At 36.0% G+C, this 26,955-nt stretch overlaps 1 protein-coding gene across 5 annotated transcripts in view; it reads right to left on the bottom strand.

Moving 5' to 3' along the window:
- The window catches only part of LOC120330831 (peripheral plasma membrane protein CASK-like), a 69,885-nt gene extending 43,380 nt beyond the window's left edge, over positions 1-26,505 (bottom strand). For all 5 annotated transcript variants that reach the window (XM_078114559.1, XM_078114558.1, XM_078114560.1 and 2 more), the window contains exons 1-10: positions 26,367-26,505; positions 25,362-25,474; positions 23,780-23,885; positions 22,915-22,992; positions 19,325-19,397; positions 17,883-17,982; positions 16,694-16,869; positions 15,617-15,823; positions 14,355-14,466; positions 12,924-13,045 (exon numbers count right to left, since the gene is read on the bottom strand). In XM_078114559.1, the coding sequence (XP_077970685.1) occupies positions 12,924-13,045; positions 14,355-14,466; positions 15,617-15,823; positions 16,694-16,869; positions 17,883-17,982; positions 19,325-19,397; positions 22,915-22,992; positions 23,780-23,885; positions 25,362-25,474; positions 26,367-26,428 (1,149 nt within the window). In that variant the 5' untranslated portion in view covers positions 26,429-26,505. The remainder of the gene's footprint in view (positions 1-12,923; positions 13,046-14,354; positions 14,467-15,616; positions 15,824-16,693; positions 16,870-17,882; positions 17,983-19,324; positions 19,398-22,914; positions 22,993-23,779; positions 23,886-25,361; positions 25,475-26,366) is intronic.
- Between the last annotated feature and the right edge of the window lie 450 nt (positions 26,506-26,955).

Genomic DNA, 26,955 nt, shown 5'->3' with positions numbered 1-26,955 from the left:
CAAAGTTAATTCGGTATAGACTAGAGGGAGCGATACGACCATAAGATCATCAGAGTCAGCAAGATCTTAAATCAAAACTAAAAGAAACAAATACGTAACAACCTCTTGAATCATGTTGAAATTGACAATAAAAACACTGAAGGCTGAGCGTAAGGTTTAAGAGTTCTCATATTGCATTTGAATCAACATTTATGCTTTGTGAAGGGCTCTTTAGTGCATAATGGCTGTGTACAGCAAAGCAAAAAGGAATGAAATACACTCACATTCAAAACTATCCAAATGAATTGAATATTTGAATATATTCAAAATTGATTAGGTAAAAATAAACTGACATTAAACGACCGAGAGTTATCAGCGAAATAAACACGTATGATAATTCAATTTAATAAATTTGAATTTTTAATAACCTTAGCATATACTGTGATACAAACTTCCAAAAGACACCATGGAATGACGCTAAAATTGCACTACTTACTACACATCTTTTTTATTTACACTAGCAGGTTTAGTAAGACCAAAACAGACAATTCCTTAAATATCTTTATTAATCATACTTATGAGTCAAAAATTGTGGTAGACCAGCAGACTTAGCGATGAAATCACAATAAACGTAAATCAAAATCTTGTGGTAAGATTAGATAAACACAAAATCGACGAAACACGTTAATTCTCAAATGAGTTTTTTTTAATCTTTTTTTAATAATAACATCATGAAAATTTCTACGCAATAAAAACCGAATGAATCATACAGCCAGAATACTACATGCTACCGTCATAAATGTAATCGCCTAATTACAATAACCTTTAACCCCTGATTGTTGTTAAATTATGTTTGATTTATATTGAACTCTGACCTTACGATTCATTCGAGGGCAACATTATTTAACCGCTCATATTGATATTTACAATCCTGGACCTTGGCCAAGGGTCATGCCCCCTAAGGTCATAGGTCAAGTATGATTTAACAATGTAAATAGTAATACCAATTTTAAAAATCTATAATATCACCGATTTGAATGCTTGGTCGTATTCTTGCTACATGGCCATCTTACAATTTTATCATAATATATTTCAGAATTTTCTCGAACAGAGTACCGCAAGAGAGTCTGTTTTATGGTCTGCAGGAAAATGTACCATATTATTTTAATGTAAAGTAATAAATATTATATTAAAAGTAAATTGGAGTTATTGTAGAAGCTAGCATCGCAAATATTTCGGAAGATTCAGCGTACTTCTTTATAAAGCATATGCACCATATTAGCATACAATTGTTAGGCTTGTGGCAAGTAGTTTAGTAGCATGTGTGCAACAGAAAAAAAAACAGAAAACTTATCAAAGTGAAGAGCGACAAAAATAAAATTCGAGAAGCATTGATCTATATCGCTCAATTATAGAAATTCATGTTCTTTGCAAGCGCAGTGAAACAATACTGCCTATATATGGAAAAGATTGCAACGTGACTGCTGACTATCATCATGTTACAGACAGCAGTTATTTTTAGAACGCCAATCGTTATTCTTACTACATGGCTATTTTAAAATTGATAATTAAGTGTTCTTGCTACCTACGTGATAATTAATTGTATCAGGCTATTTTTTGTATAAAAATAAAATAGAATTAACAAAAAAATGAAATAAATTAAAGATTGATAAAGCATTTGTCTGCAGACGGCAGCTGTATGCAAAAGCATGTGTCAGTTGTACGTCTTGTCAAACGTACCATTATTTGTAATTAACATAGGGAATATGTTGCGAGGGTGCCATAATCTCAAGTTTCGTGTTTGATTGCTTGTGGGCGGAAATTTATGCGACCCGTACTTGATGTTCCCGTAGTACGTGAACCAAGATGACGAACACTGGAACGTAGTATGTGTACCAGGTTAGGGTTATGCCATTATTTTATTTCAATTTTCCTTATTTCGGTTCTATTACGAGTTCGAGGACAAGCCAAGTGACTCCCGTATTATTTGTACCTGAAGTTATGGCCTAACCTGTTACACATACCACGTTCCAGTGTCCGCCGTCTCAGTTCACATACTACGGAAGTACCCCATACTCTAACTTGGGCCAATGATTATGAAGTTTGCTAATTAATGGTTTTGAGAGTCTGGTTGATACCAGGCAGGCACAAATAAGATAAAAAGTAAATGATATAGTTTATAAGTACAATACAGAAGCAACTAGATTTATCCGTAAAACAATCAAAAAATTATACAATAACAAAACCTATGACGCTGATGCAAACTAACACACGCACTCAGTGTGGATAGTACGTTATAATTAACCAGTTAATTGGAATCCAATTCTGAAAATCTTCGACCATAATTATATGAGAAAAGTCGGTAACAGCTCCATAAAACTCCAACAATAACTTTAATTACAGGTTTCCTTGTTTTGACAAAATTTTGAAAACAAAAAATTTATCGACTAAAAATAGCAGATGATTCGTATCCAAACAAAGTGAGCTTAAAGCTTGAATATAGCCCTTTTTCTAAAAGAACAAACTTATGAAAAACTTTTGAAAAGTTTATATATTAAGATCTGGTCTAAACAACAAGACTTACACTTTTAAATAAATTTTGTAAAAATATGTTATGTCTAGCGCAGTGGTTCTCAAACGGTGGGCGCGCCCTACAAGGAAGGGACGGGCGTAGACAAGTTTTTGAGGGATCGTGAACCTATTATAAAATACAAATATGTGTTAGATTAGATCTTGCCGTCTTATTTGGGATATTTACGTTCCATCCACGTATTTTCAATGTGTTTTTTGTATAAACATACTTTTGTCGTACGATCTGCTATGTGTAGCTTATTGTTAACTGGTTATTTTTGAGGTGGGGCGAGCATGGTCTCGTACTCGAAATGCTGCGATGATCAGCGAAAAAGTTATTGTTTTACCCAATTTATTTAACCATGCGTGAGTTCAGCCTCATGGTATTCGAACATAAGCTTTATTAACTACTAGGTCGTCACGACACAACATGCTGCTAAAATATAATATAAAATAATACTAAGTATTCTTCTAATTTGTTCAATTAATCAAATCGGAGGTGTATTTTTTACAACCCCCCTTTCCCAAAAAAAAAAGAATATGGCAAGAAAAACAACTTGCTCATCAATTATTAACATAAAGTGTGCTGAGAATCGAAATTTTAATTTTATATAGGTCACATGAGTCCACGTCATATGCTTTGAAATATGTTTGAGTCAACAGTACATGCAGTGACACATTATTTATCTTACAGTACGATACAATTTTTTCAGCAAGTTATTATTCCAGCATCACACAGAACCGATTTTCTTCTACTTATAAATATAGAAGTGTGGTCAATTACTTGCCATGAATTGCGGGTACACACATAAGTATGTATGTGTACACATGTGTATGTATGTGCACACACCCAGAAACACATCTGGTCACAGAAACAAATGTTACAACTGTTCTGCGGTTTTCTCACAGCCTCAACTGTCATTAAATATTTATGAAGTTGTAATAGAATGTTTTTCATGTTCTGAAACCACATTTTACGTCACTAATACAATTATGAACAAATGAACATCGTCTGAGTTTCGTAGACTCGAAGCCTAGTGGTAGATAGTGGTGGATTCCCAGCACATCAAGAGTTTCAACAATACTTTCCAGGGTTTATTTTTAAATACAAAAGAGAATATTTGGTCGCACTATTGCTAATGATTCTGATTTTGAGCCTACGTAACTACTTATCCTTCTTCTATGCTTTTGTGCCGGTGGATCCGTATGCATATAATGCAAGGATGCTGTAGCAAGAGTAGAGATAACAATCCTAAGTGATTCAAGAGTCTTGCTGCACACTAACACAAATATATTTCTGTAACGTTTCGTCTGAACAAGGTCAGACTTCTTCAGACATACATAGTTCGACTATAACGAGAAAAGCAGTTACATGCATATTTAAACAATCAGTGTAAAAGTATGGGAGTTACGCATGTTAAAAAATCAACAAAATCTGTGAATACTTGATTAAATAACAGCGGGTGACTGAAATGAAAGGTAATTGATGAAATCTCTCGCTTTGTTTTATGTTTAACAATTGGAGTCAAAATTGACGCACCGGTGGTTTTTCACTGTTATGCATGTTTTTAGTGCATTTGCACTGTTTTCGCAAGGTTTTTCACTGTTTATGCACTGTTTAAGCTTGGCCCAATTGCTGGATTTTTCAGTGGCTTCCGTGCTCTATTTCATCCCAGTATATCTTTATCATTGTATGCAGTAACTAAACTACTCGATATATATTATGTGCTTTTTTAGTGGTTTTTGATTATTTTGCCATTTTTGCAAGGATTTTAGTACCGTGCGGCTGGCATCCATTTGCGCTATTGTAACACAAGATCTCAATTATATAAACGAAGTTCACATGCAGAAGGTCCATGAATCACCAGATTTCCACAAATAGATTTAACACCAACAAGCTTTGCAAACATGGGGTGAAAATAAAATTGTGAATACTGGCCATTCGCCACATTATCTACCGTAAATCTATAATCTAAGAGAAGCATTATTCTAGTTGTATAAAAAAGTTCTATAAGTTAATTAAAAATTGAAAATTATAAAATCTACTCAAAAAGGAACTTTTTATTAATCCTGAATTTAGAACACCTATTTTTTCTGTGTATATTTTGTGGCAAAAACCTAATTCATTCACATTTTTCTTGGCAGAAAGATTAAAAGTTTATCACAAGTCAGTACCGCCCTCAACACGCCCCCTAACGATTCACTAAACTCGCAAAAACCATGTGATACATTTGTTTGTGATTTCGGGTTCACATTTTCTAGTGGGTGTGTCGGGGGAGTGTGATATCTATTTAGAATTCGAGTAACTGGTTTAAATTTAAAGCCATCTTGTGCCTGATACATTGTATAATGTTATAATTGCTACGATTAATTTTAATTTGGAAACCAAAAAGGACTCATATCAGGTATGTCTAAAATGTACAAAATTGGTTATATTCTTAATGTATGGAAAATTTTCTCTCAAAAATTATCATAAACATCGTTTTTTGGCATGTAATGCTCACTTCTGAAACTATTAAAATAAAAATTCATCAAAACAACCTCAGTTATTCAATATCCATCAATTTACAATGAATTCTGCAGATATCTTTGTAGGACCTAATTCAATTATTCAGAATACATCCAATATTCCATATACAAAACTATTAATCTGGAATGGATTTGGAATAGTAGAATAATCTGTTTTGGTCATCACTGATTTGTATAATATCCACAATCTGGAATAATAATCTATTTTCCAGCTAAGTACTGAGTCTACCCCTCAATAATACGAGGCACATTTTTTGCACTACAATAGTTTGTTTCCAATAAGGAAAAAATGCTGAACTCAAAAAAATACCCAAAGCCCCACCCCCTCAAAATCATGGTCCAGAAAAGCAACCTAATAGCGAGAAAATACGATAAACAGTTAACTATTCTCGTACCCAACATGAACTGGTAACAGGACAAGAGAGCATATGGCTAAGCTGTCTAAGTTTTTCTCCCCCATATCCCCCGAGATAGCTATTAAAATCTCATTCCTCTGCATACTCCATCTATGCGCCTAAAATATTTATCATTAAATTACTTTTATGCTATGTTAGGAACGGTTACATGGGCAATCTTATTTCCTCTCCTCTCAATGTGATATATAATTTAAATCCTGTTACTATTTTTGTTTACGGTACTTAATTTTCCATAACTTGAAAGGCAAAGACATTTTCACTCAACTTAATATCGCAAAGTTACGGCCTGATCACAGTTTTAAACTCTGATGTAACTTGTCAAGCTAGACCTCCATACTAAGAGTTGAGTCAGCGAGCCATTTCCTGTCAAGGTTTTAGAACAATCCATATGCCATCATGTCTTGCGTCACAGAAGATATTTATAGGATTGAAAATTGAGATTTCTATGACGAGTGTTAGGTAGTACGTTGAAATCAGGTAAAATCAGAGAACTCCCCTGTCAACAATAGAAGCGAGAGAAACACGTGAACGACTTATTTGTGTCAAATAATATACGTCAGATTAATAAAGAATTCCCTCCGCAGTTTTCACTTTCCACCGTACGTGCGATTTAACTTCTTGTATTGATATGTTATAGATGGCTGGTTCTAGCGATAAAAGCAAAGTATGGGAATACTTTGGTGCCATAATGATGGCGTAATTTGTAAAATATGTCAAGATTCAACCGATTCATTTAAAAACAAGAACACCAGTAATTTTTGGAGCCATCTCAAACAAACACAAGAGCAAGTATGATTGGATTCAATGCAGAAAAACTCTGCTTTCTCAACTACAACTTGAGACTGTTGGACTGGAGCTATTGAGATTCATAAGCTTCCTGCCCTTACAATAAGTGTTCTTTCTTGCCATGCACACAATTTTTTTCAGCACTGTGGCTTTACACTGTTAATTTCTAATATAAGCGATTGAAAATCGCTATTCCTAATATAACTTGGTGCACAAAAAAAAATGTGAATGTACTTTTTATGCCATTTTTTGTCATCATTGCATGAGTTTAACATTTTGTTATAGATTTCATTTCTTTTGCAAGAAAAACACAGAATTCTCAGAGTGTTAATTATAACCATCTTTTTATGTCTTGAAACATCGATATCGTTATCGGCTTATCGATTTTAGAAAACTATCGATATTCGTTTAAAATGGCTGTATCGGTCGAGCCCTACAAAAAGTAACGAGAATCATTTCTAAACAATTCTATATGCAGATCATGAAATGCAGGAACTTTATATATTTAGGGAATTGAAATATATCATTGAAAAAAATTCGAGAAATCAACTGCATTTTACAAAAATTGTGGAAAAATATTTCACTCTCACTCACAAGTGACCGCTTAATAAAATCTAGATATAAAGAAGAAGACCAACTGATTAAAGGTCATTTGATTTAAGTGATGACACAATGCACTTTAATTCCGACATTGTGATATAATACAGAAATAAATTTCATCCATTGTTTCATCACAAATGATGACATGGGTGGACATATCGAATGAAATTATAAATAAATAAGAAATCATTTGTCTGAAATAATGTGTCATAATATTGTCATTGTGAGATAATAATAAAACACTTCCTGTGAAAGGGCTCAACAAACAATGGAACGCTGGAGAAACGTGTTGCGAACCCATTCAAGGTTTACACAAAACATTTGAGTGTTTTATGAAATAAGTATCAATAAATGAGCATCACTAGGAGCTCATGGACTAGAGCAGGGTTACTCAACTATTTTTACCGAAGATCCGCATACAAAACTTCAAAATTAAACTGATCCGGTCTTCCCAGAAACTCGACCGGCTAATGATTATTAGCTTATCAAGATTGTTAATATGGTATTATAGTTCTTTTCATATACAGTATATTCAAAACATTTTGATATTAGCAAGTGCCTTATGTCTTTTTTTTCAAATTTGCCTCATCTAGGCCAGGGGTTCATGTTTTGGTCTGGATTTCAAAGTTCTCATTTTAGACAGTTCAGATCCAAGAATTACATAAAATATCATCAAAATTTTAAAATGTGACAAACGGCCTATTCAGAGCGTTATGTCAATTAAATGGAATCTCAAAACACTTCTTTTTCAAAGGCAGTGATTTTAAATTCAGTCAGTAATAACTAGTCGATATTGAATCTAATCAAGCCTGATTCTTAGACAAAATAAACAACTTATATTCGAGCCAACTTCGATCACATTCTAATCCTGAAAGATCCTAATATTTGAACAAAAACAAGTACTATGATGTCACCATCCCTACCATTATGTTGCCATAATAATAATAATAAAGATGACCTCATCCAGGGACCATCTGGAAAGCAGTGTTCCCATTGGTTAAATAAACATTGTGATTGGTAAACAAATTCAAAGCACATTTTTCGGGTAAAAAAGTGGTCGCTCCCGAAGTATGCGAACCAAGATGGCGGACACCGGAACGTAGTATGTGTACCAGGTCAGGGTTAGGCCTCAATTTAAGATACAAATACTACAGGAGTCACTTGGCTATTCTCCGAACTCTAATAGAACTAAAATAAGGAAAATTGAAATAAAATCATGACCTAACCCTAACCTGGTACACACACTATGATCCGGTGTCCGCCATCTTGGTTCACATACTTCGGGAGTACCAAAAAGTGGAATTCAAAGAGTTTTTCTGCACACTAACACAAATATATTTCTGTTAAATTTTGTCTGACTGAAGTTAAACTAAATTTAACAAGAAGAAAGGGGAATTGCACGAATATTTGAATGTAAATCTTGTTGCAATTGATGCCATTTTCAAAAATAGAAGTCGTGTGCTATCGATTGTATTAATGAGACTCGCCATCTCTTAATTATGATCTTTGACTCTTCAGCTTTCAACCTAAGGAGAAAGCTTATTTCCTGTATTTATTTCAATTTTTGTAATTTGTCAGCCAAATTCGCTAAATGTTTTTTCGAAAATTCTGGATTTTGTAATTTTAATTTACTTTACACTTTTTTCTCGACAGTATTAATTTGATTTGATCCCAGTCCTGTATCTTTTAGCAAGTTAAGGGTGCCTGTGACTTCTCAATTATCACGCTTTCCACTTGAAGGATTGGGACTTGCTTTTAAATACCAAAACATATCTCTTGGTGTGTCGACATTTGCTTGCCACTATTCTAATAGTATTTTTCGACTTTTGTTTAAGGGATTTAGACCTTAATTAGAGCAAATTTAAATGAATGGGCACTTGCAACATTTCCATCAACACTTATTTTCGATTTGGTTAGGACCTTGCTTTAAAAACTTCATAAATAAGGAAGGCTACATAGGACAAACTTGGTTAGAGAAGCAAACTAATTCAAGAAAGCTACCATTCAGATGTATTAATAGACATTGTGGTGTAACAATACTTTTGGTATGTGATGTCATCAATACAATGTAGAAATAATGAAGAATTATGTTCACATTGAAATTTTGATTTTAATTCATAAAATAGAAATAAATTGCGAGCGGGATGTATTTTTGAACAAAAAAAAGCTAAATGTTATTACATATATGACGTGTACAAGAATTTGAATACTTATCTGAAATAATTCAATAATAAACATCATTTTCATTATTATGCGATAAAAATAACAAAACTCCCAAAAATTTGAATATAATTACCGCTATTACCTCATAGATTCCAACTGACATTATTACCACAAATTCCAGCTTCAAATTTGAATAAATTACGTTTTAAAATCCAGTTTGTAGAGCTTATCACAAGTATGTTTGTTCGCAAACCTTCCTCCCATATTCTTTAGCATAGAATTTGAATTTATAGAAAACTTCAAAACAATCATTAATAAGGAGGAAAATGTATGTATTGTGGGGGCATGAATGATAGTAATTCGGCCCCCCACGCGCTCCAAATAGACAATCACTGGCAACATCTATCAAATATCTGCCACGTTATGAAACTAAATCCAAACGAGTGGCAGGAGGCAACGTTGAGTTCGTTTTACAAAAAACTAAAACAACGGACGTATGAATAGAGATGTACCGATGTATCGGTATCGGGTATCGGCAATATCGGCCATTTTTTCGGTATCGGCCCTGTATCGGTATCGGTTAGATTAAGGCCGATATTTCCGATATATTTACCTTTTTGATATGGTCCAGAATGTTTTAAAAGATAAGTTGGAATACTACTTTTTAATTTATTTTTTGTCTGGAGAGATCGTGAGCTATGAGCCATACATGTCCCCACCCCCGCGAGAGAATAGGATTCACGTGTTTTTAGCTATTTATCAGCCAAACTAGCTCAACTAAGTTGGCTATTTTCGCTGTCAAATTTTTATATTGACATTTTTAATATTACATAGTAATTATGAAGAAATATATCAACACGGCACATAACAAAAAGCAATTAGGCGCCCAGTTTTAAATCATACAGTGGAATTGGGGTCCTTATTAACGGCACATGGACTTTTGGCACGGGTATAAATTCTGACTGTTTGTCGTCAAGTACGAGTGTCATTTAGTCCGACGTCATCGATAAACTAAATTCCGACACAATTATCCCTCTACGCAGATATTAATTTTGTTTAACAACACAATTTCTTTATAGATATATTGACATGACCGCCTAGCCCTAGAGGGCCTAGAGTCCTAGACTGTCTCAAAATATATGATAGCAATTGTATAATAATATAAAATAGTAAAGTAAAAAAACATCCTCGACGGTTATAGGTAGGCCTTCTTTTGGTCGGTGCTGGTTGATATTCTTTCATGTTGGCTTTGACTTATTGCGTCGACGATTACGATTAGCCACGAAATAAAATATTTGAAAAATGCTTTTAATTTGAACGTAGGACGGCGGCTCTAGAATGTGTGGGTGATATTCGATATTCTCTTAAACACGAATAACGATATTCGAAGGTCGCGATATTAACATTAAATTCAAATTGGACATCCCGGCTTATGAGTTTTCTAATTGAACACCGAGATTACTAGCGTTACTGTACAGTGTATCTTAATCAGTTGAAGCAAACACCAAACATTAATTTCATATTATGTGATATATCATTTTTCGATCTGAAATAATGTGTACTATGAACAACGCTCAAAGACCATTGTTTTAACCCGTCTGCCCTACACAGCACACCTAATTAAGTAATATTTACATAGTATCGGTATCGGAATATCGGTAATATCGGCCTTTTTGTAGTATCGGCGTATCGGTATCGGCTTTTTTAGCTGGTATCGGATCGGTATCGGTATCGGCGACAAAAGTGGTATCGGTACATCTCTACGTATGAATGCAACAATTCGGAATGCACTAATTGGCTAAAAATAAATTTACTTAACAACTGGCAAAAACCACACTTTACTAACCAGGAACGCCAAGCCGCCTACAGAATAAAAAGAGACGCATACCTATTTGGTCACAGAAAGTGGAGATATGGGCTGACACGAAACAAGGAAAATTCCTGTCCCCTGAAACTAAACTGTAAGCTCTGTAAACAAACCGCGGATACAGCCAACCATATTTTTTTAGCATGTCCCACATACCTCAATATTCACAACGTCACTCGTGAATTCTTATGGGCAATAACGGGCAACAACTTAAACATTTTCGACAATACAAACTAGGGCCCGAACACGCCAGCCGTTCCTAAGATGTTCGCTTTATTGAAGATGGAAATAACTAAAACTAAACTCAGACTGGATAGGGAAGACAGGTATATAAATCAACTGGACATACAATACATACAGCAAATGTTTGCCAATAAGTTTGCACAATTTATAGACAAACATAATTCCACCCAAAATTTTGAATAAGTCTACGAGCTACAGCAAGGCTGGAGAGAACTAATTCTGCCAAACAACCAATTAATCCACGGAGATCTATAATTCCTACTCTACCCATAAATGGTAGCATAGAAAAGATAATACCATCTAATAATCCAACAGAAATGATGAATCGGAAGCACCAGGGTGAAAGTTATGCTGTGTTACACATTGCATATACGAAAGCCCAGGGTGGAAGTTATGTGGCGTCTTACATTTCATATACGGAAGCCCTACATGTATGAATGTCTACTCGGATACATGTATTAGAAGCGTAAAACCGATGCGACTCGGATATGACGTGTTAATGTATCACTGATCCAAGACAAAAAAAAATGTTGTACAAAGCATAGATGTCAACGATATGATGAAAAAATGGTTCCATTACATTTGAACCCACGTACATTTGAACCCATGGCAATTGCACCTGTATGCTATTGCACCTATGGAATTTTTTTTGTTTCACGGATAGTTAAACCCATACTAACCCTAACCCATGGGTTTTAGCACCCGCATATAGATTGAACCCGTGGATATACGCATGGGTTCAAATGTACATGGGTTCAAATGTACGGTCACCTGAAAAAATTAGTACATGGCAAGCAGGTAACAGGTTACAACACAACCTGAGCTCGCCTAGAGTATAGCTCACAAAATGATTTCTCACTCTCCATTAGCACAATGAAACTGTCTCGGATAACGCTAATTAGACATCTCCTAATATATAAACATAAGGTAAGCTTCTCCTTTCCTATTAACATTATACTAGGCCTAGAGATACTCACCTAAATCTTTAAAAATCTTGTAACGTCCTGTATAGTAGACACCAACATGTTGATGGAGCTAGATTTTGCAACTTACCTGCGCTTCGGTCGACGATACAAATTACTTATTTTATTATGAAAGTGAAGGCAGCCTTAAAAGCTTTATTAGGTAACATTTACCAATAACAGCAGTCGTGCAATTTAATAAATACCAGTTAAAACACCCCCCCCCACGCCAAAAAAAACCCAACACTTGCAACCCCTGCTTTTCTCTAAAGTACCTAGTTTTGCGTTCAACACAATTCGGTCCGTTATTTTGGGTGCTATACCTCGTTTCATAATAAGAAAGCTACAAATAAATGCAGAAAAATAAATGCATTAGATTAAACAACTTAGTCAATCGACTTCAACTTGCAAATTATATCTACTGGAGGCCCTTGCTCATGACACCCTTAGATTGCAATCAATTGAACAGTCAATGCTACACTGGAAAAACAGTTCTTCATAGTCATTTCTTTCAAAGCCTTGTTTGAGGTAAATGTGGCAAAAAATTTCAGACATAGGCTTACATCAAATTTGGCTGCAATGATATTTATCGTCAAATCACAGACCCTAAATTAAACTTAATATTGTTAAAATCAAAGCCTAACGAAAATTCAAATGAATTCGAAGACGATTAATTTTTGACATCACCATCCAAATAAAGACACACAACTAGTTTTCAATACAACGCTAACAAGCAAAGAAAAAAGCAGTCAGCCATATCACCAAATTACAGACCCCAAAATGAACCCAATTTTTATCCAATCATACCTCCAGCATGCTATGAAGAGCTTTATCATCCAGCAGGCTCTGTAGAAATTCTAAATCATTGTCGGCTCCGTCTGATAAAGCATGGATTTCTTCGAGACTATCGAGTACGTTGGCAACAGCACCTGGAATGTATATACCAGTGCGTAAGATTTGTACACGAGGCCACAATCAGATTTTTTTGCAAAGTGCCGTATTGAAAAATTGACTGTTGGCTAGAACGTTTTTTTTATGCAGAAGCCGCATCAAGGAAACATTTTTCCTAGGGGGCTGGCCGTACATTCAAATAATCTTTCTTTTCGTAAGACCGAATGTCAGTGCGTTAATGTTTTTTTTGCAAAAGGGCTGTGCTCCAAGAAAATATTTGCCAAGTGCCACTTGAGAAATTTACTGTGACAATGATTAGAGCAGGGAAGAGCAAAGCTTTTTGTTCAAAAGTTGCATTGAGAAAATCTTTCTCTTTATAAGACTGAATGTACCATCACAGTTACTACTCCCATTCGCTATGATAGTGGCAAATTTAATGGTAGCTGACATTTTCGGGCCAGATCGAATAAACATACATATAAAGGATACATTTAAAACATACAATAAACATACAGTTAACACCCCTTAACAACAAAAATGTATGTTTTATTTAAGCAACACGTTGAAAATACGTGGATGGAAAGTGAATATCCAAAATAAGGCGGGAAAGATCAAATCTAACAAGTATTTTTAACTAGAATTCGGTTGGAAACCGAAGACTTATCGATCGGAGGTTAGGGGATCACCCAAAACAGTGGTCTTACTCCATAGTGACACCGTGTGTCCCATCACTAATTAATTATTAACTCGGTAATTATTCGACATAATCCATCCAAAATCAATAGGCTCCTGTTCCGAACTATGATGAATGAACATGCAAAATTTGGAACAGATTCAACCTCGCTTTCGTGAGATATTGCGTGTATCTAACAGGCAAACAGACAAATACCTATCAGCATACTTACCGATCTTAAGATCGATAAGTAATTACCTCTGCGCACCTCAAAATATCGTCTACGCCCCCTTTGTGAGACGTGCCCACCGTACCGATTGAACCACTTTTCTACACAGAACTCTGATAATGTAACAGAAACATCGACAAATCACACCGTATTTTTTTACAGAGGGTGCTCTATACATCCTCCTTATTCAATAGGCTGATTAATTTTACTCTTCGGTACTCAAAGATGGAGAAAATCACTTTTATTCTTTCAAATTTCTTGGAGAGAAACCAGATGGATCCAGCAAATTTGTTGTATTATTTCAATGAAGGGGGACACTGTTCTATTTCGTCACACTTTTTCTATGACCTTTCCATCCAACTCAAGGTCAGCTAAGGGCTCACCAATACAAACGCGAGAATTATGTGTCCGTATATCTCAGCATTGCTGACTTGTATTTCCCTACCTGATGACGTTGGGTCTTGCTCTTCAAAAAGCTGTGCATTGTCTCCCTCTAGTGGCGGATCACTATAAAATGACGTACACTTCATACTTGACACAGCAGCTAAGACAGCACCCTGTGTATTCGAACATAACATGGTAGAAATTAGTATTATAAAAAAAGTTTAGAGTGAAAAGCATAAAACGGTACTCATGAAGTATGTGTACCAGGTTGGAATAGGCCATAATTTTATTCTAATTTTACTACAGGAGTCACTTGGCTAGTCCCCGAAATCTGGGTACGCATACTTCAGGAGTAACATATAATGTACATATTTTAGATTGAAAGGTGTTGTCATTAAAGTGGTACGTGTTTGCTCACCCAAAAATGGTAAGTTAATTTAAACATACGCACACACACAATCACACAGACATGACACATAAAATCACGCAGACAAAGTAAAATTAGAGAGGGAAAAATGAAGAAACATAAAATAAAAACATATTTCGTATTCAGATATCTTACTAAGCAGTGAAAGCTTTTACAAAGCCTTGTTCAGAGTGCAAATACTAGATCAGTGGGTTTTCAACCTTTTTTTTTCGTGGCCCATTTTTGTGGCCCAATAATTTGTGTGGCCCATTAACTTTTTATGCAAGGGGGAAACTACAAGAAAATTCCAGAACTTTCTGCGAAAATGGACTCTTTAACGTTTATATTCAGAATGAAAATTACCGCTCAGTAGCAGAAAACAGCATCATCATTGATTTCTGCTACAATCAAAATTAACTATTGTGACATAAATAAAACTATCAATTTTCGTAGTTTTGTGGCCCAACAGTGGGCCATGGGACCACTGGTCGAGAACCAGTGCTCTTCAACAGGGGTTCCGCAATACATGCAATGGGGTTCCGTGAGTTTATAGGGTTCTTCAGGGGTTCCGCGTTTTTTATTATAGGAGAAATTATTTCTTGCTTCAGCATGTTGATGCGTCATTTAGTAGACAAAACAGGAATATTTCCGGTTGTTGCGTCACTTTAGTCCTTGTTATGCAACTAACAAGAACGCTATTGTTGCACCATAGTTACATGATGTATAAAGTATGTAGATACTAGGTATTGATCGAGAGTAAGTAATACAAACTAGAGCTGTTGTTCAGCTTTTCGTGTTACGAGTATTTCGTGTTTTTTCTCAATTCTGTTAATTGGGGTTCCATAAAAAACGAAAAATTCTATCAGGGGTTCCACAATAACAAAAAGGTTGAAGAGCACTGTACTAGATTCACTCACCTTCAGTTTTCTCCTTGCGTTAAATTTCTTTAATTGTTCGATCGAGTCCGCGAGATGTTTCCTCGGAGCGTATCGATCCCGTTCTCGAATCCAGGGATGATTTAAACATTCGAAAACTGTGATTCGTTCGTTGGGGTTAAGGGTCAACATACGTCGAACTAAATCTTTACACGGTTCGCTGATCGCGTCCCATTGTTTTGGATTCATCTAAAAAAAATAAATTGTATGATATGAAACTCTCAATGCTATATTAAATATTGCGAGAAAATATCAGGGACGAGGTGTATAGCCCACCAAAGCACTGGAGAAAGTTCGCTCCTTGAGAAAGTTTCGATAATTAGTATAATCACTGTTAAACTCGACTTTTCTGCATTTCCAAATTTAAACTCATTGAATATACATGGATTTGTTCTTGGTTGAATGTGTCCCTATATAGAATACATTGAAGGCCTATTGAAGAATATACGTACGAGGCAAAACTCGAAAAAGTTGCTTAGAGCAATTTTACCGATCGCTAGGAATTCCTCACATGAAAATTTTTTTTTTTTTTGGGTTGTGGTTTAATTTGATTTTATATTTAATTTTTATTTGCAAACTTCTGCAACTTTTCAGTAAAATACTTCGAAGAATATTGCTTCGAGTTTTGATTAGATTACTAGCTTGAAATGCACTCATTTGGGCGCTCCATAAGTATATTTACCAATATGAAGGTAACCAATTTTGGTATATAGAGGTTATATTCACTTTGCTAACACAGAGAGTCCGCAAACTCGTAATAGAACAAAAAAGGAAAAATCTGAATAAATTATGTCCTAACCCCAATCTGGTACACACATGATGAAAGGAACCTTATTTCTTTGTTTTATTTTTAAATAAATTGTCTAAAATTTCAACATTTGTTATTTTGTCTGCCCTAAATATCGATATTTCAGGATCAAAAATTGTATTTCAGAAATAAAAAAAAACAGTGGGACATTCATTTCATTAGTCAAAATAGTGGGACATTCGGTGTCCAGCAAGAGAATTTGAATTAATTGAAATTCCCAAGTTTCTTCCTAATTTGGCAGCAACACTTACATGAAATTTGCCTTTCTTTATGCTGTCGTAAAGTCTTTCCCGAGTTCCATAGAACGGCAAACTTCCACTGACTAAAATGAAGAGCATGACACCGCAACTCCATATATCTACTGGTTTACCGTACGGTTCTCCTTTGACAACCTCAGGAGCCATGAAATGAGGTGTCCCAACACTTCCTGGAAAAGATAGTTCATCATTTAGAACTGTAGGTTTAAACAACGAGTCGAAACCGGTTTCATCCGGTCAGGGGTTATGCAAGTTTTCATTCAAATGCAAGAGTCCATATCAGACATGGGCAAAGTATGGCCCGCGGGTCAAATCCTGCCCGCTAGGTAATTAAATCTGGCCCGCCTTAATCTGCCACAACCAGACTGAAACTAATTGTTGATGTTTTAGTTCAAAATGGCTCAAGGAATTTGTTGAGATTGCGGTTAAATTTAGTTTTGGCAGGAGGTATATTGTTCAAATTAACAAATAGCTACAGTGTTTCCCCGAAAATAGGACAGTGTCCTATTTCAATTTTCTTTCGAAAAAACACACTAAGGTTAATTTTGAAAGGATGTCTTTTATTTTCATTTATCAAAAACAAAATTACAAAGTTGAAAATGACGAGATTTCTCGATCGACTCGACTAGGTCAGGCAACTTTTGTTGCCATTTGTCTAAATTATAGACAAAATTATAAGCTCATTAAACGAGTAATTGCGAATTATATACTTGTTACGTTATAATATAATTTAGTCTAAACGTAATTCTTTTGCGTAAAGAATATAATCGACAAAACAGCTATGATTTGTTACTATAATTCAGTGAAGCGTCGCGGGCCGGATTATATTGTTCCGCGGGCCGGGTATGGCCCACGGGCTGTTGGTTGCCGACCCCTGATCTAAGGGTTAAGGTTACTATTCCGTGTGATTTAAGAGTCTTGCTGCAGACTAACACAAATGCGAAGATAGACTTGTCTCAAGAACTCTTGTGTTACCAAAATACATTTGTGTTAGTGTGCAGCAGGGCTCTTGAATTAAACAGAACAGAACAGTCATCTTCACTCTTTTTACAGCATCCATGAATTATGCGCATACGATCCAACCTGCACAAAGGCATAGAAGAGGGATAAGTAGTAATCTCATGTAACCCCAACTGAAAATTGACTCGTGTATATATTTCTTTCCCCCCCTCCTCACTCTTACCTGTAACAAACCCATCATCATCAACTTGAATTGAAAGTCCGAAACCTCCAAGTTTGACTGGAGCTGAATTTTCTTTCGTAGCAAGAAGCACACAGTGAGGCTGTAAAAGGGAGAATTAAAAATAGTCAGGGAGTGATGGCTCTGCGGTTAAGTTCTAGAATGAAACCTAAATAATCGCTGAGGATAATGAAGATACAAGCACATCAGGCAGGTAAGATCAAATGTAACTGAAATTTTCATTTCCAATTACTTTCACAACCTCCTCAAAAAATTATCCACGCCCTCCCTTGTTGGACACGCCCACCAATTTGGGACCACTGCAATAGATTGTAGATTCAAGCAGGGTTCTGTCATTACAGTCCAACGGTTCCGCAAGGTGACATTTCAATTCAAAAGTTTAGGTATGATGAAATACACAGGCATAATATAATCATACAATAAAGGTGTTTCACCAGTGCTATGTGAAAACCTTTAGGTGTTCTGCGCTGAATTCACAATTTTGACTAGTACATTCCAATGTATATCGTATTTGCTCGTTTTGTAGCCCGGGCCCATATTTTTTTAACCAAACTCACTAACCGGGCCTTAATCAAGCATGGGCGCTTGTTATTTTTAAAGTAAAATTATACACAAAAATTACGGTATCTTTGAAGACAAATATTTGACGACATTAATCCTTTCTCCATGTCAATTTATTCACGTCAACCGCAAATTATTCACGCCTTCAGAGTAATTCCCTTATATTACCCGTAGTTTATATTATTAACAAGAAACAACAAATCATAAGAAGAAAAGTTTTGTGACGCCCTATCTATATTGAAACGACGCACTTGGGCGTCGCGATGGCAAGCACCGGCCCTCATTTTTTTTGTTGTTCTGTTCACACGAGCGGCTATTCAAACGGGACCTTAATCAAGATCAGGCGGTAAAACGAGATTAATACGGTATATATATATAATCATTTGCACGAGGGTTCCACAAGCCTCGAGGGGTTTCACTCTATCAAAAAAATATGAACATCGTACTGAACTATGAATTCCATCCTCACCCAGGGTGTAAAAAAGTGGGAGGGCAACGCTGAATCCAAAAAATTTCAAAAATCCTGGGTTAAAATCCCATGGCCAGCTTCTGTAACTGAACTGGACTTGAACAAATTCAGCAACATCAAATAGGCTAAGCAATAAGCCGACATCAAAACAGGCAAAACAAACTAGGCCCAGAAAACTCGGCGCCCCAGAAGTATGTGTACCAAGATTGAGGTAACCAATTTTGTTCGCCTATTTTACACTGAGTTGTATAAAGAGACAGAAACCTATGAGCAGGGGGTATATTCATTTAGCTAAAACAGACAGTCCCAAAACTTGTAATGGAACTAAAATAAGGAAAATCGGAATAAAATTATGGTCGAACCTGGTACAAATACTATGAGAGTACAGACTTACCTTTATGTCTCTATGGACAACGTTGTTTTCATGACAGTAGCGAAGAGCGTCTAGAATTTGGCTCATATAGTGACTGAAATGAAATGAGACATAAGTTAGTATAGAAGTTGGCGAATGTTTTGGTCTGATTACTTCTGCGCCATTACGTGGTAATCACCCTTTATTCATATCAGTGGTTCCCAGAGTCAAGTGCCTGCAATGGCACCGGTATGCATTATTAAGATATAAGTAAAACTGAATTGTTATGAATATACATATGCTTAAACTACGATAATGACATAACAATTGACGGTATAAAACATGTAAAAAGGTTGGAACAGTAAGTGTTGAACCATTCCAAACTTGGCAGGCCGAGGTTTGGGAACAACTAATTTACATTTTCGTATGAGGACGCTACTTGGGTGATGGTATAATATAATTTGTAACAATATTATAGTAGGAGCTGTAAATATGTATCTGTTTTGAAGCAGGGCTGGGGAGCCGGAGTTGGAGTCAGAGCCTGGAGCCGTTACATTTTGATGGAGCTGGAGTCGGAGTTGGAGCCAAGCTTTTTATACCAGAAGGAGCTGGAGCCGGAGCTGGAGCTACCAAAAATTTAGTGGCTCCAGGCTCCAGCTCCTAAATATCTCATTTTTTGTTTTTCAAATTTATAATTTTTTTCTGATAGCGTTACAAATGATAAAATCTTTTCTTTTCAGCTCATAATTCATTTTAAAAATTTTAGTTCCTAATATTTTTTGAAAAGTTTCCAGTTATTCTGTATGTTTGAAAGTTTAGTATCAAAATTTGAAGCGGTTCGCTTTTATCAAAATTTTGATTCTCATTTCCACTAAGCTGGAATTTTTCATGATTGCGGTCAAGCTCAAAAACCCTAATGGCCAGGGATTTTCGAAGAAGTGATTTTGGAATTTCCATGTAACATATTATGATTTTTTCGTGGCGTTGAATATCCAATCCATTTCAAATGTCTTCAATTCTGTTCAACGTATCTCGAGATTGAGTCGTTTTACGACAAAAGAAAGGTTTAACTACTCCAAAATGTACCGCAGCAGTCACCTATCATAAAAATGTATGGCAAAGTGCCCCATTACGGTTTATCTTGTTTTGATCCATATCATAGCATGTTCTGGAGAAAAGTCTCATCAATTTCCGTTGTTATTTTTTGAATATATAAAAAGTATATCGCGAGTAAGATTGATTGCGTTTAGATTTATTTTAGTGACTGTATAATTTTCAAAGTCAACCGGTAAATAATATGTCGTAGGCAAGAAAAAAATGAGATTAACAAGGCATTTTTTTTAGCTGTTGGGAGTCTCCTAGAACAAAGTTTATAGTGTTTTCCGTTTCATTTTAGTATCTTATAATAACTCTCCAATGTGGAAATTCGGCTTGCGAATTGACTTCTCTATTTATCTTTAACATCTCATCGCTGATAATTATGAAAACGCCTCGATTCTAGAACCAACTTTTGGCCTGATTTGGGAGAGGGGGACGGCATCTAATCGGGTGACGATGGTAATTTCCATTATTTTGGGTCTGCTTATTCAATTTGTACCATAAAATACTGCCTCCCCGTCAGGCCAGTTTGAATTATCATGAGTTGAAAGGCTATTGCCGTTACTATCACATGTGCGTTGCATTTCGTGAAAAGCGTCAATTGTTTTCGTCGCCATAAACATTAGGCCATAACATCTTTTATTTCAGTGTTTATTTTTCCCTTAATCACAATTTCTCAAGACATATGTTTTGTGTCACGCACCATATTTGTGAGAAAACGAGTTATTACATAATCATCGGTGATGAAATTCTAAGATAAATAAAGAAGTCAATACGCAAACCAAATTTTCCTGATTAAAACGCGACATTATAAAATACTAAAAATAAAACAGAAAACACCATAAGTTTTGCTTTAGAATGGCCCACGACAGATTTTATTTGGCCGGCCTGATTGCCAGTTATGTTGAACACAATTAAATTAAAATAAAAAGACAGTTATTATGGGTTAAATATTATGTGGTAGAAAAAGTCATTATGAGCTATTTTACCGAATGCGCAAACACTGCGACCATACCAGAAGCCGATTTTCCTTCCCGTCTTATCGTGGGGTTATATGTAAAACCCTTATATGCTGGGTATACCGATTCACTCGGAAATACAGCATATAATAACTCTCAGTGGATTCACAAGTTAAATGCAGGAACAAAAAGGAATTATTATTACACCGACTTGAAGGGTGTTACAGCCTAAATAACATGCCACACTTAGAAAACAATTAGCAAAATGCGTTATTGGGCTGCACTACTGATAATGGCTATGGAGCCGGAGCTGGAGCCAGCTCCGGCATAAAAAAATGAAGCTCCGGACCCAGAGTTGGAGCTAAAGATTGAATACACTGCGACTCCGGAGCTGGAGCCGGAGCCATCATGATTTTGAACCAGCTCCCCAGCTCTGCTTTAAAGAGGAGATAAAGTTTTTATGTTGACAAGATCTCGGATTTAAACATCACGCTCCTCACTTTGCAGTAAAAAAAAAATGAGTGGACAATACTGGGTTGGATAATAACTGTAAATCGCAGGTCAGTAACTGATCCTGATTCTGAGTGGAAACAGTCGAAATGCAGGATTGACCCACAAAAAAAAATGTGTTCCGACAATTAATATTAAATATCCTGGTTCAAATCCCATGCCCCCGCCCGACCCATGGTGTGATATACCGTATATGCTCGTTTTGTAGCCTGGGCCCCTATTTTTTTCAACCAACTTACTAACCAGGCCCTTATTCAAACCGGCCCTTATTCAAGCACGGGCGCTTGTTATTTTCGATCGTACAATAATTAATATATTGTTATTTCCAGTTCTCAAGTATGATTTAAACAAGAATAACGAAAATTTTGACTTTTTCTACCCACCGCAGGTACAAATCCGCAAAAGAAGAAAAGTTTTGCGACGCCCTATCAATATTGAAACGACGCACTTGGGCGATGCAACGCCCAGTTTGAGAACCATGATGTTAAGTAATCAATGCTATCTGCTATGTACTTGGACGCCTAAGGCGTGAGTGTTATCTACCTGCGAGTAAAATTCAACAGCGTTGTGACAAAAGCGCTTCTTATTTCCTATTGTTTTCTACCACTGAAAAATCAGCTTTTACATCGGGCGGGTATTCAAGCACCGGCCCTTATTTATTTTTATGTTCTGTTCACACGGGCGGCTATTCAAACGGGCCCTTAATGAAGATCGGGCGGTAAAACGAGCATATTACGGCTGGGTCCTCACAACAATCCTAAATCCTGATTCGGTCAATATTGCTGTCGTGTACAATAAAAATAGCTCATTGATTGCATATAAGTGGCTCCTTGGCAATGACAATGTCATACACCAAATTTAGACATGGTGCTGAATTAGCCCATTATCACAAAGCGGTTCTGACTCCAGTTATCGTAATATCTTGAGTTTGAATCCAATGCACCCCCTCCAGATAATTTTGGCAGGGAATACTGAATTGGGTAGTGACTAATCCCCACAATAAATGTGGCTCTTTGCATATAAGCCTTGTTTTAATGAAAGTGCCACAACAAATAAATCTCTAACCTTGTAACGGCTTCGCTGTAGACGAATCCCATGTTCGCTCGTTTCACGATTTCGAAGCAAAGATCAGCGCCGTCCATGCTAAAAAAATAATTTCATGAAATTTTTGAATAAAAATTTAGTTAACGCTGTACCATACACGAAAGTCATTGAATATGCAATTTTTTTTTTTAATTTTTCAGCAGTTGCATAGGTCAAATGTCATTGGAAAAGGGCTCTTTAGCGTCATTTCACAGAACAGAACTCTAGCATATCCTCCTAAAAGCTACGAGTCAAATGTTGAGATCCAATGATTAGCAGCAGAATTTTTTTAAAATGATCGAATAAAATGGGCGACCCAGAAGTATGTGTCCCTGTATGGAGGTAAATAATTATTGAGGGGGGGGGTGAAGTTAATTGCAAATAAAATAATACTTCCATCCATGTATTTTCAAAAGTTTTTTTTAATAAACATACTTCCGCATTAACATCTGTTATTTGTAGCCTAGTGTGAGCTGGTTATTTTTAAGGTGGGGGTGAGACTTGACTAATTTTAGAAAAGGGGGCGCGACTTAAAAAGTTTGAGAACCATTGGTTTGGTTATTTATAATAAAATTTGAAATAAATCAAATTTTGTATGTGGTGGCAAGTAACTTTCTAAACAAACAGGGTACAAAATTTGGCGCTCACGAAGTATGTGCACCAAGATGGTGCACAACCTGAACCCTAACCTGGTACGCATACTATGTTCAGGTGGTGCGACATCTTGGTGCACATACTTCGGGAAGTCCCAAAATTCTCTGACGAACGCATGGGGCCTGCGAGTTGTAGTTTGCCCATCCCTGCTTTAATAAAACTTTTATTTTGTTTCAAGTAAAGTAATACTCACTATTCGAAGACCATGTACAGCAATCCTTCCTCGCTGTAAACTTCATAGAGTTCAACAACGTTAGGATGTTTCAGCATGTGACATATTGTCGCTTCTCTCTTCAAATCTGTGGAACATGCAGGAATAAGAATTAAATTGTAATTGTAACCTAGGATCTCTAGGTCACTTATCTCATTATCCAGAAAATGCCAAGAACGACGCAAAGATGTCGCTGAAAAGGTTGTTTTTACAGCTATTTGAGAGATGTCGTTACTCACGTAAAGCGTATCGCATTCTCGACGCGTGACGTGAATAAGAGAGAAACTCAAAATTTTGGAATTGTAACGTAAAATTATCTGCTATATGTATTGAATTTCATCTGTGAACTAATCCGTTAGTTGTTGTCGACTAGTTACTACTTTAGTTATATATTAGACTCCTAAAATCTAGACTCCAAGATAAAGCAATATATTGATCAGAAGTTATGCGTGTTCAATTTGCTATCGGCAGGAATAATTAGAAATCGAGTTGATTATAACAGAATTTCAAATTTTAAATTTTTTAAAAATAATTTGGGATAGTCAATTTTCGAAAATGGTCATTTTGACACAGTGCATTGGTATTGAAAGTGGACCCAAGTTTGCATGAAAAACTCTTTGTGATTCCGAACAATGATTTGTAAAATGCATTATTGACAGATGGTCAAAGAATTTTACTGAACACTGTTGCAATTTGACATAAAAAAAAACTCTGAAATGTTTCATTCGCTCCATCAAAAGAGGTTGAATACCCCTGAAGAAAACTTTCAGAAATTGCAATGCCCACAGGGAATGCATTATGTGAAATATAATATCACCACTGTAATTGTCATGGGACAGCTGTCCCGGATTGGCCATAATTCCCTTCCAATGAAAGGTAGTATAGGTATGTATTCTAAAATGCAAGATTTTTTTTGTGCTCACAATTTTTGCCATTTGACTAATCTCAATCTAAAGCATGATTGTGATAGAGATGTCAGGGGTTCGCTCCTTTTGGGAAACGCTGCCTATTTATTCGTTATCTCATCTGACCTATTTCTACTTTTCTAGCGACCACCTTGTATATCATCTCTCAATAAAATCATTTATTGCTTTCGAATCAGTCAACCAGGTTCAATCGAATGTGTGGAAATTAGCATCTGAGTGTTGGTGAGAGATAGATGAGCGATCAAGTATTCTAATCAGCTACGTCTCACCCCCAACGGGGTTTGAATCGAAGTAACCCTATCATGACCAAAAGTTAATAATAAGCAGAACCCTGGAAAAAAAAAAACTACCCAGAAAATCCACTTCTTTCCTTGCATTGCATCAACTATCTTAGAGTCAGAAATATAGAATACAAAAAACGGACGCTTCAGAAGTATGTGCACCAAGATGGCGGTCACCGTGACTCCCGTAGTATTTGCACCTGAAATTATGGACTAACCCTAACCTGGTACACATACTAGATTCCGGTGTCCGCCATCTTGGTTCACATACTTCTGGAGTACCAAAAGGTGTTATGAGTGTTGGGCCATGATCATGAAAGTTTGAGGGCCGTTTGGATTGTAAAAAAAATAACTCACCGTGGGCAGTAAGTCCAGGACTTCCAGTGAACTTTGCCACGTCAACGATTTTAACAGCGTACTGGAGTTTTGATCTTCGATGAGTGCAACGTCTGACAAAACTGAATGGACCTCTGTAACAGGAAAATGTATTTTGTTGAAAATGTTTTTATTGTCAATCTGGTAACTGGTATTTTCCTGGAATGCTCAGCATGATATCATTGGTTTTCTGGAGACTGAGGCTCGTGTATGAATCCCAAATTCGAAAATATTTCAGGGGATAAACAAATTATAGATGTTATTATAAATGAGAACAAATGAATTGAAAGTTAAGTAAAAATGAAATGAACAATATTTGAACAATTTATAACTGTAAAAAAATAATTATATGGTCACTGATCAGCATCCGAAGCCACTGAAATTTTGGGTAGATCATGCTTAATATATATCATGATATTGCTCCACTCCAACAAGATTCAGGCATTTTCAAATACAATAAAAGCTTCTCACATAACATCAGATTTCAGTGGCCGTTTGTAGAAGGCCATGTTCGAAGCTAAAAGCACCGCTATGAGTCAAGTGCAATTTCAAGTATTTTGTGGCGTCTGAAGCTCAGGTGAGATTTCCGGACCATGGACACTATGGCCAAACCCATGGCGACTGTCTTTTTGACTGCCACGAACCAATGGTTGGCTGCCGATACAACAGCAGCAAATTGAAAACTAAAGGCGGGTGAAATTTTGCTGCCATAACCACAGCATGTCAGCTGTAATGGCAGGGCTGTCCCGGATGGTGATAAATATTGGGTAAGCTGGAACAGTTCCTTATAGATACAGTTTTAATGGATTTGGGGTTAGGTTTTAGGTTAAGTAGATATAATTCTGCATGATAAAATAAAATCTGGCTTTGTGAATATACCGGTAATAGCGCCATCAACAGGGCAGGAGCTGCCATCGGTTCATTCGGTTGCCATGAAGTGGTAAGAACTGCGCCTCCTACGAGTCATAAAAATAAAAAATTACTCACTTTCCGATGGTCTCGTGCTGTTCATAGTGGGTCTCGAATCTCTCCTCTACCATATTGTTCATTATGAAAGATCACTCAGCAATTGATTTATTACTTGTTATTCATAGTCAGATCTAAGTACTTAAAATGTGATAAATATATTTCTGTTGCAGAATATATGAACGGAATAAAGTTAACTTGTGAGGAAAGATATTGCCAGATTTCACAAACCCATGTTTACATGTTACAATAGAACAGTCAGACAGTGGTGAGCAAATACTCTTCTGAGTGATCCTTTTACATCCGACCCACGACTCGATATGAAAAACTATGAATATAAACAGTATGGTTATTGGTTACACACAACTAGTGAGTCACAGCTAGATAAGTTTTAAAGTCATCTTTCACTACCTCAACCCACTGGAATATAGCAAATATATAATTTATTAATATATAAATATATATATTTATTCATTTTTTTTTTCCATTTTAAATTCATAATCCAGTTGAGTGAGTTTCATATTTCAGTATTTTTCAAGCTTGGTCCAGAAGTAATAATTATCTACAACAATTAGGTTATTTCAATAATTACATCGACATAAAACAATGA

This window comes from Styela clava, chromosome 7 (genome assembly GCF_964204865.1).
Source record: "Styela clava chromosome 7, kaStyClav1.hap1.2, whole genome shotgun sequence".
Lineage (NCBI taxonomy): Eukaryota > Metazoa > Chordata > Ascidiacea > Stolidobranchia > Styelidae > Styela > Styela clava.
Note: the sequence above shows the minus strand (reverse complement) of the source record. Positions and strands in the feature narration are given on the sequence as shown.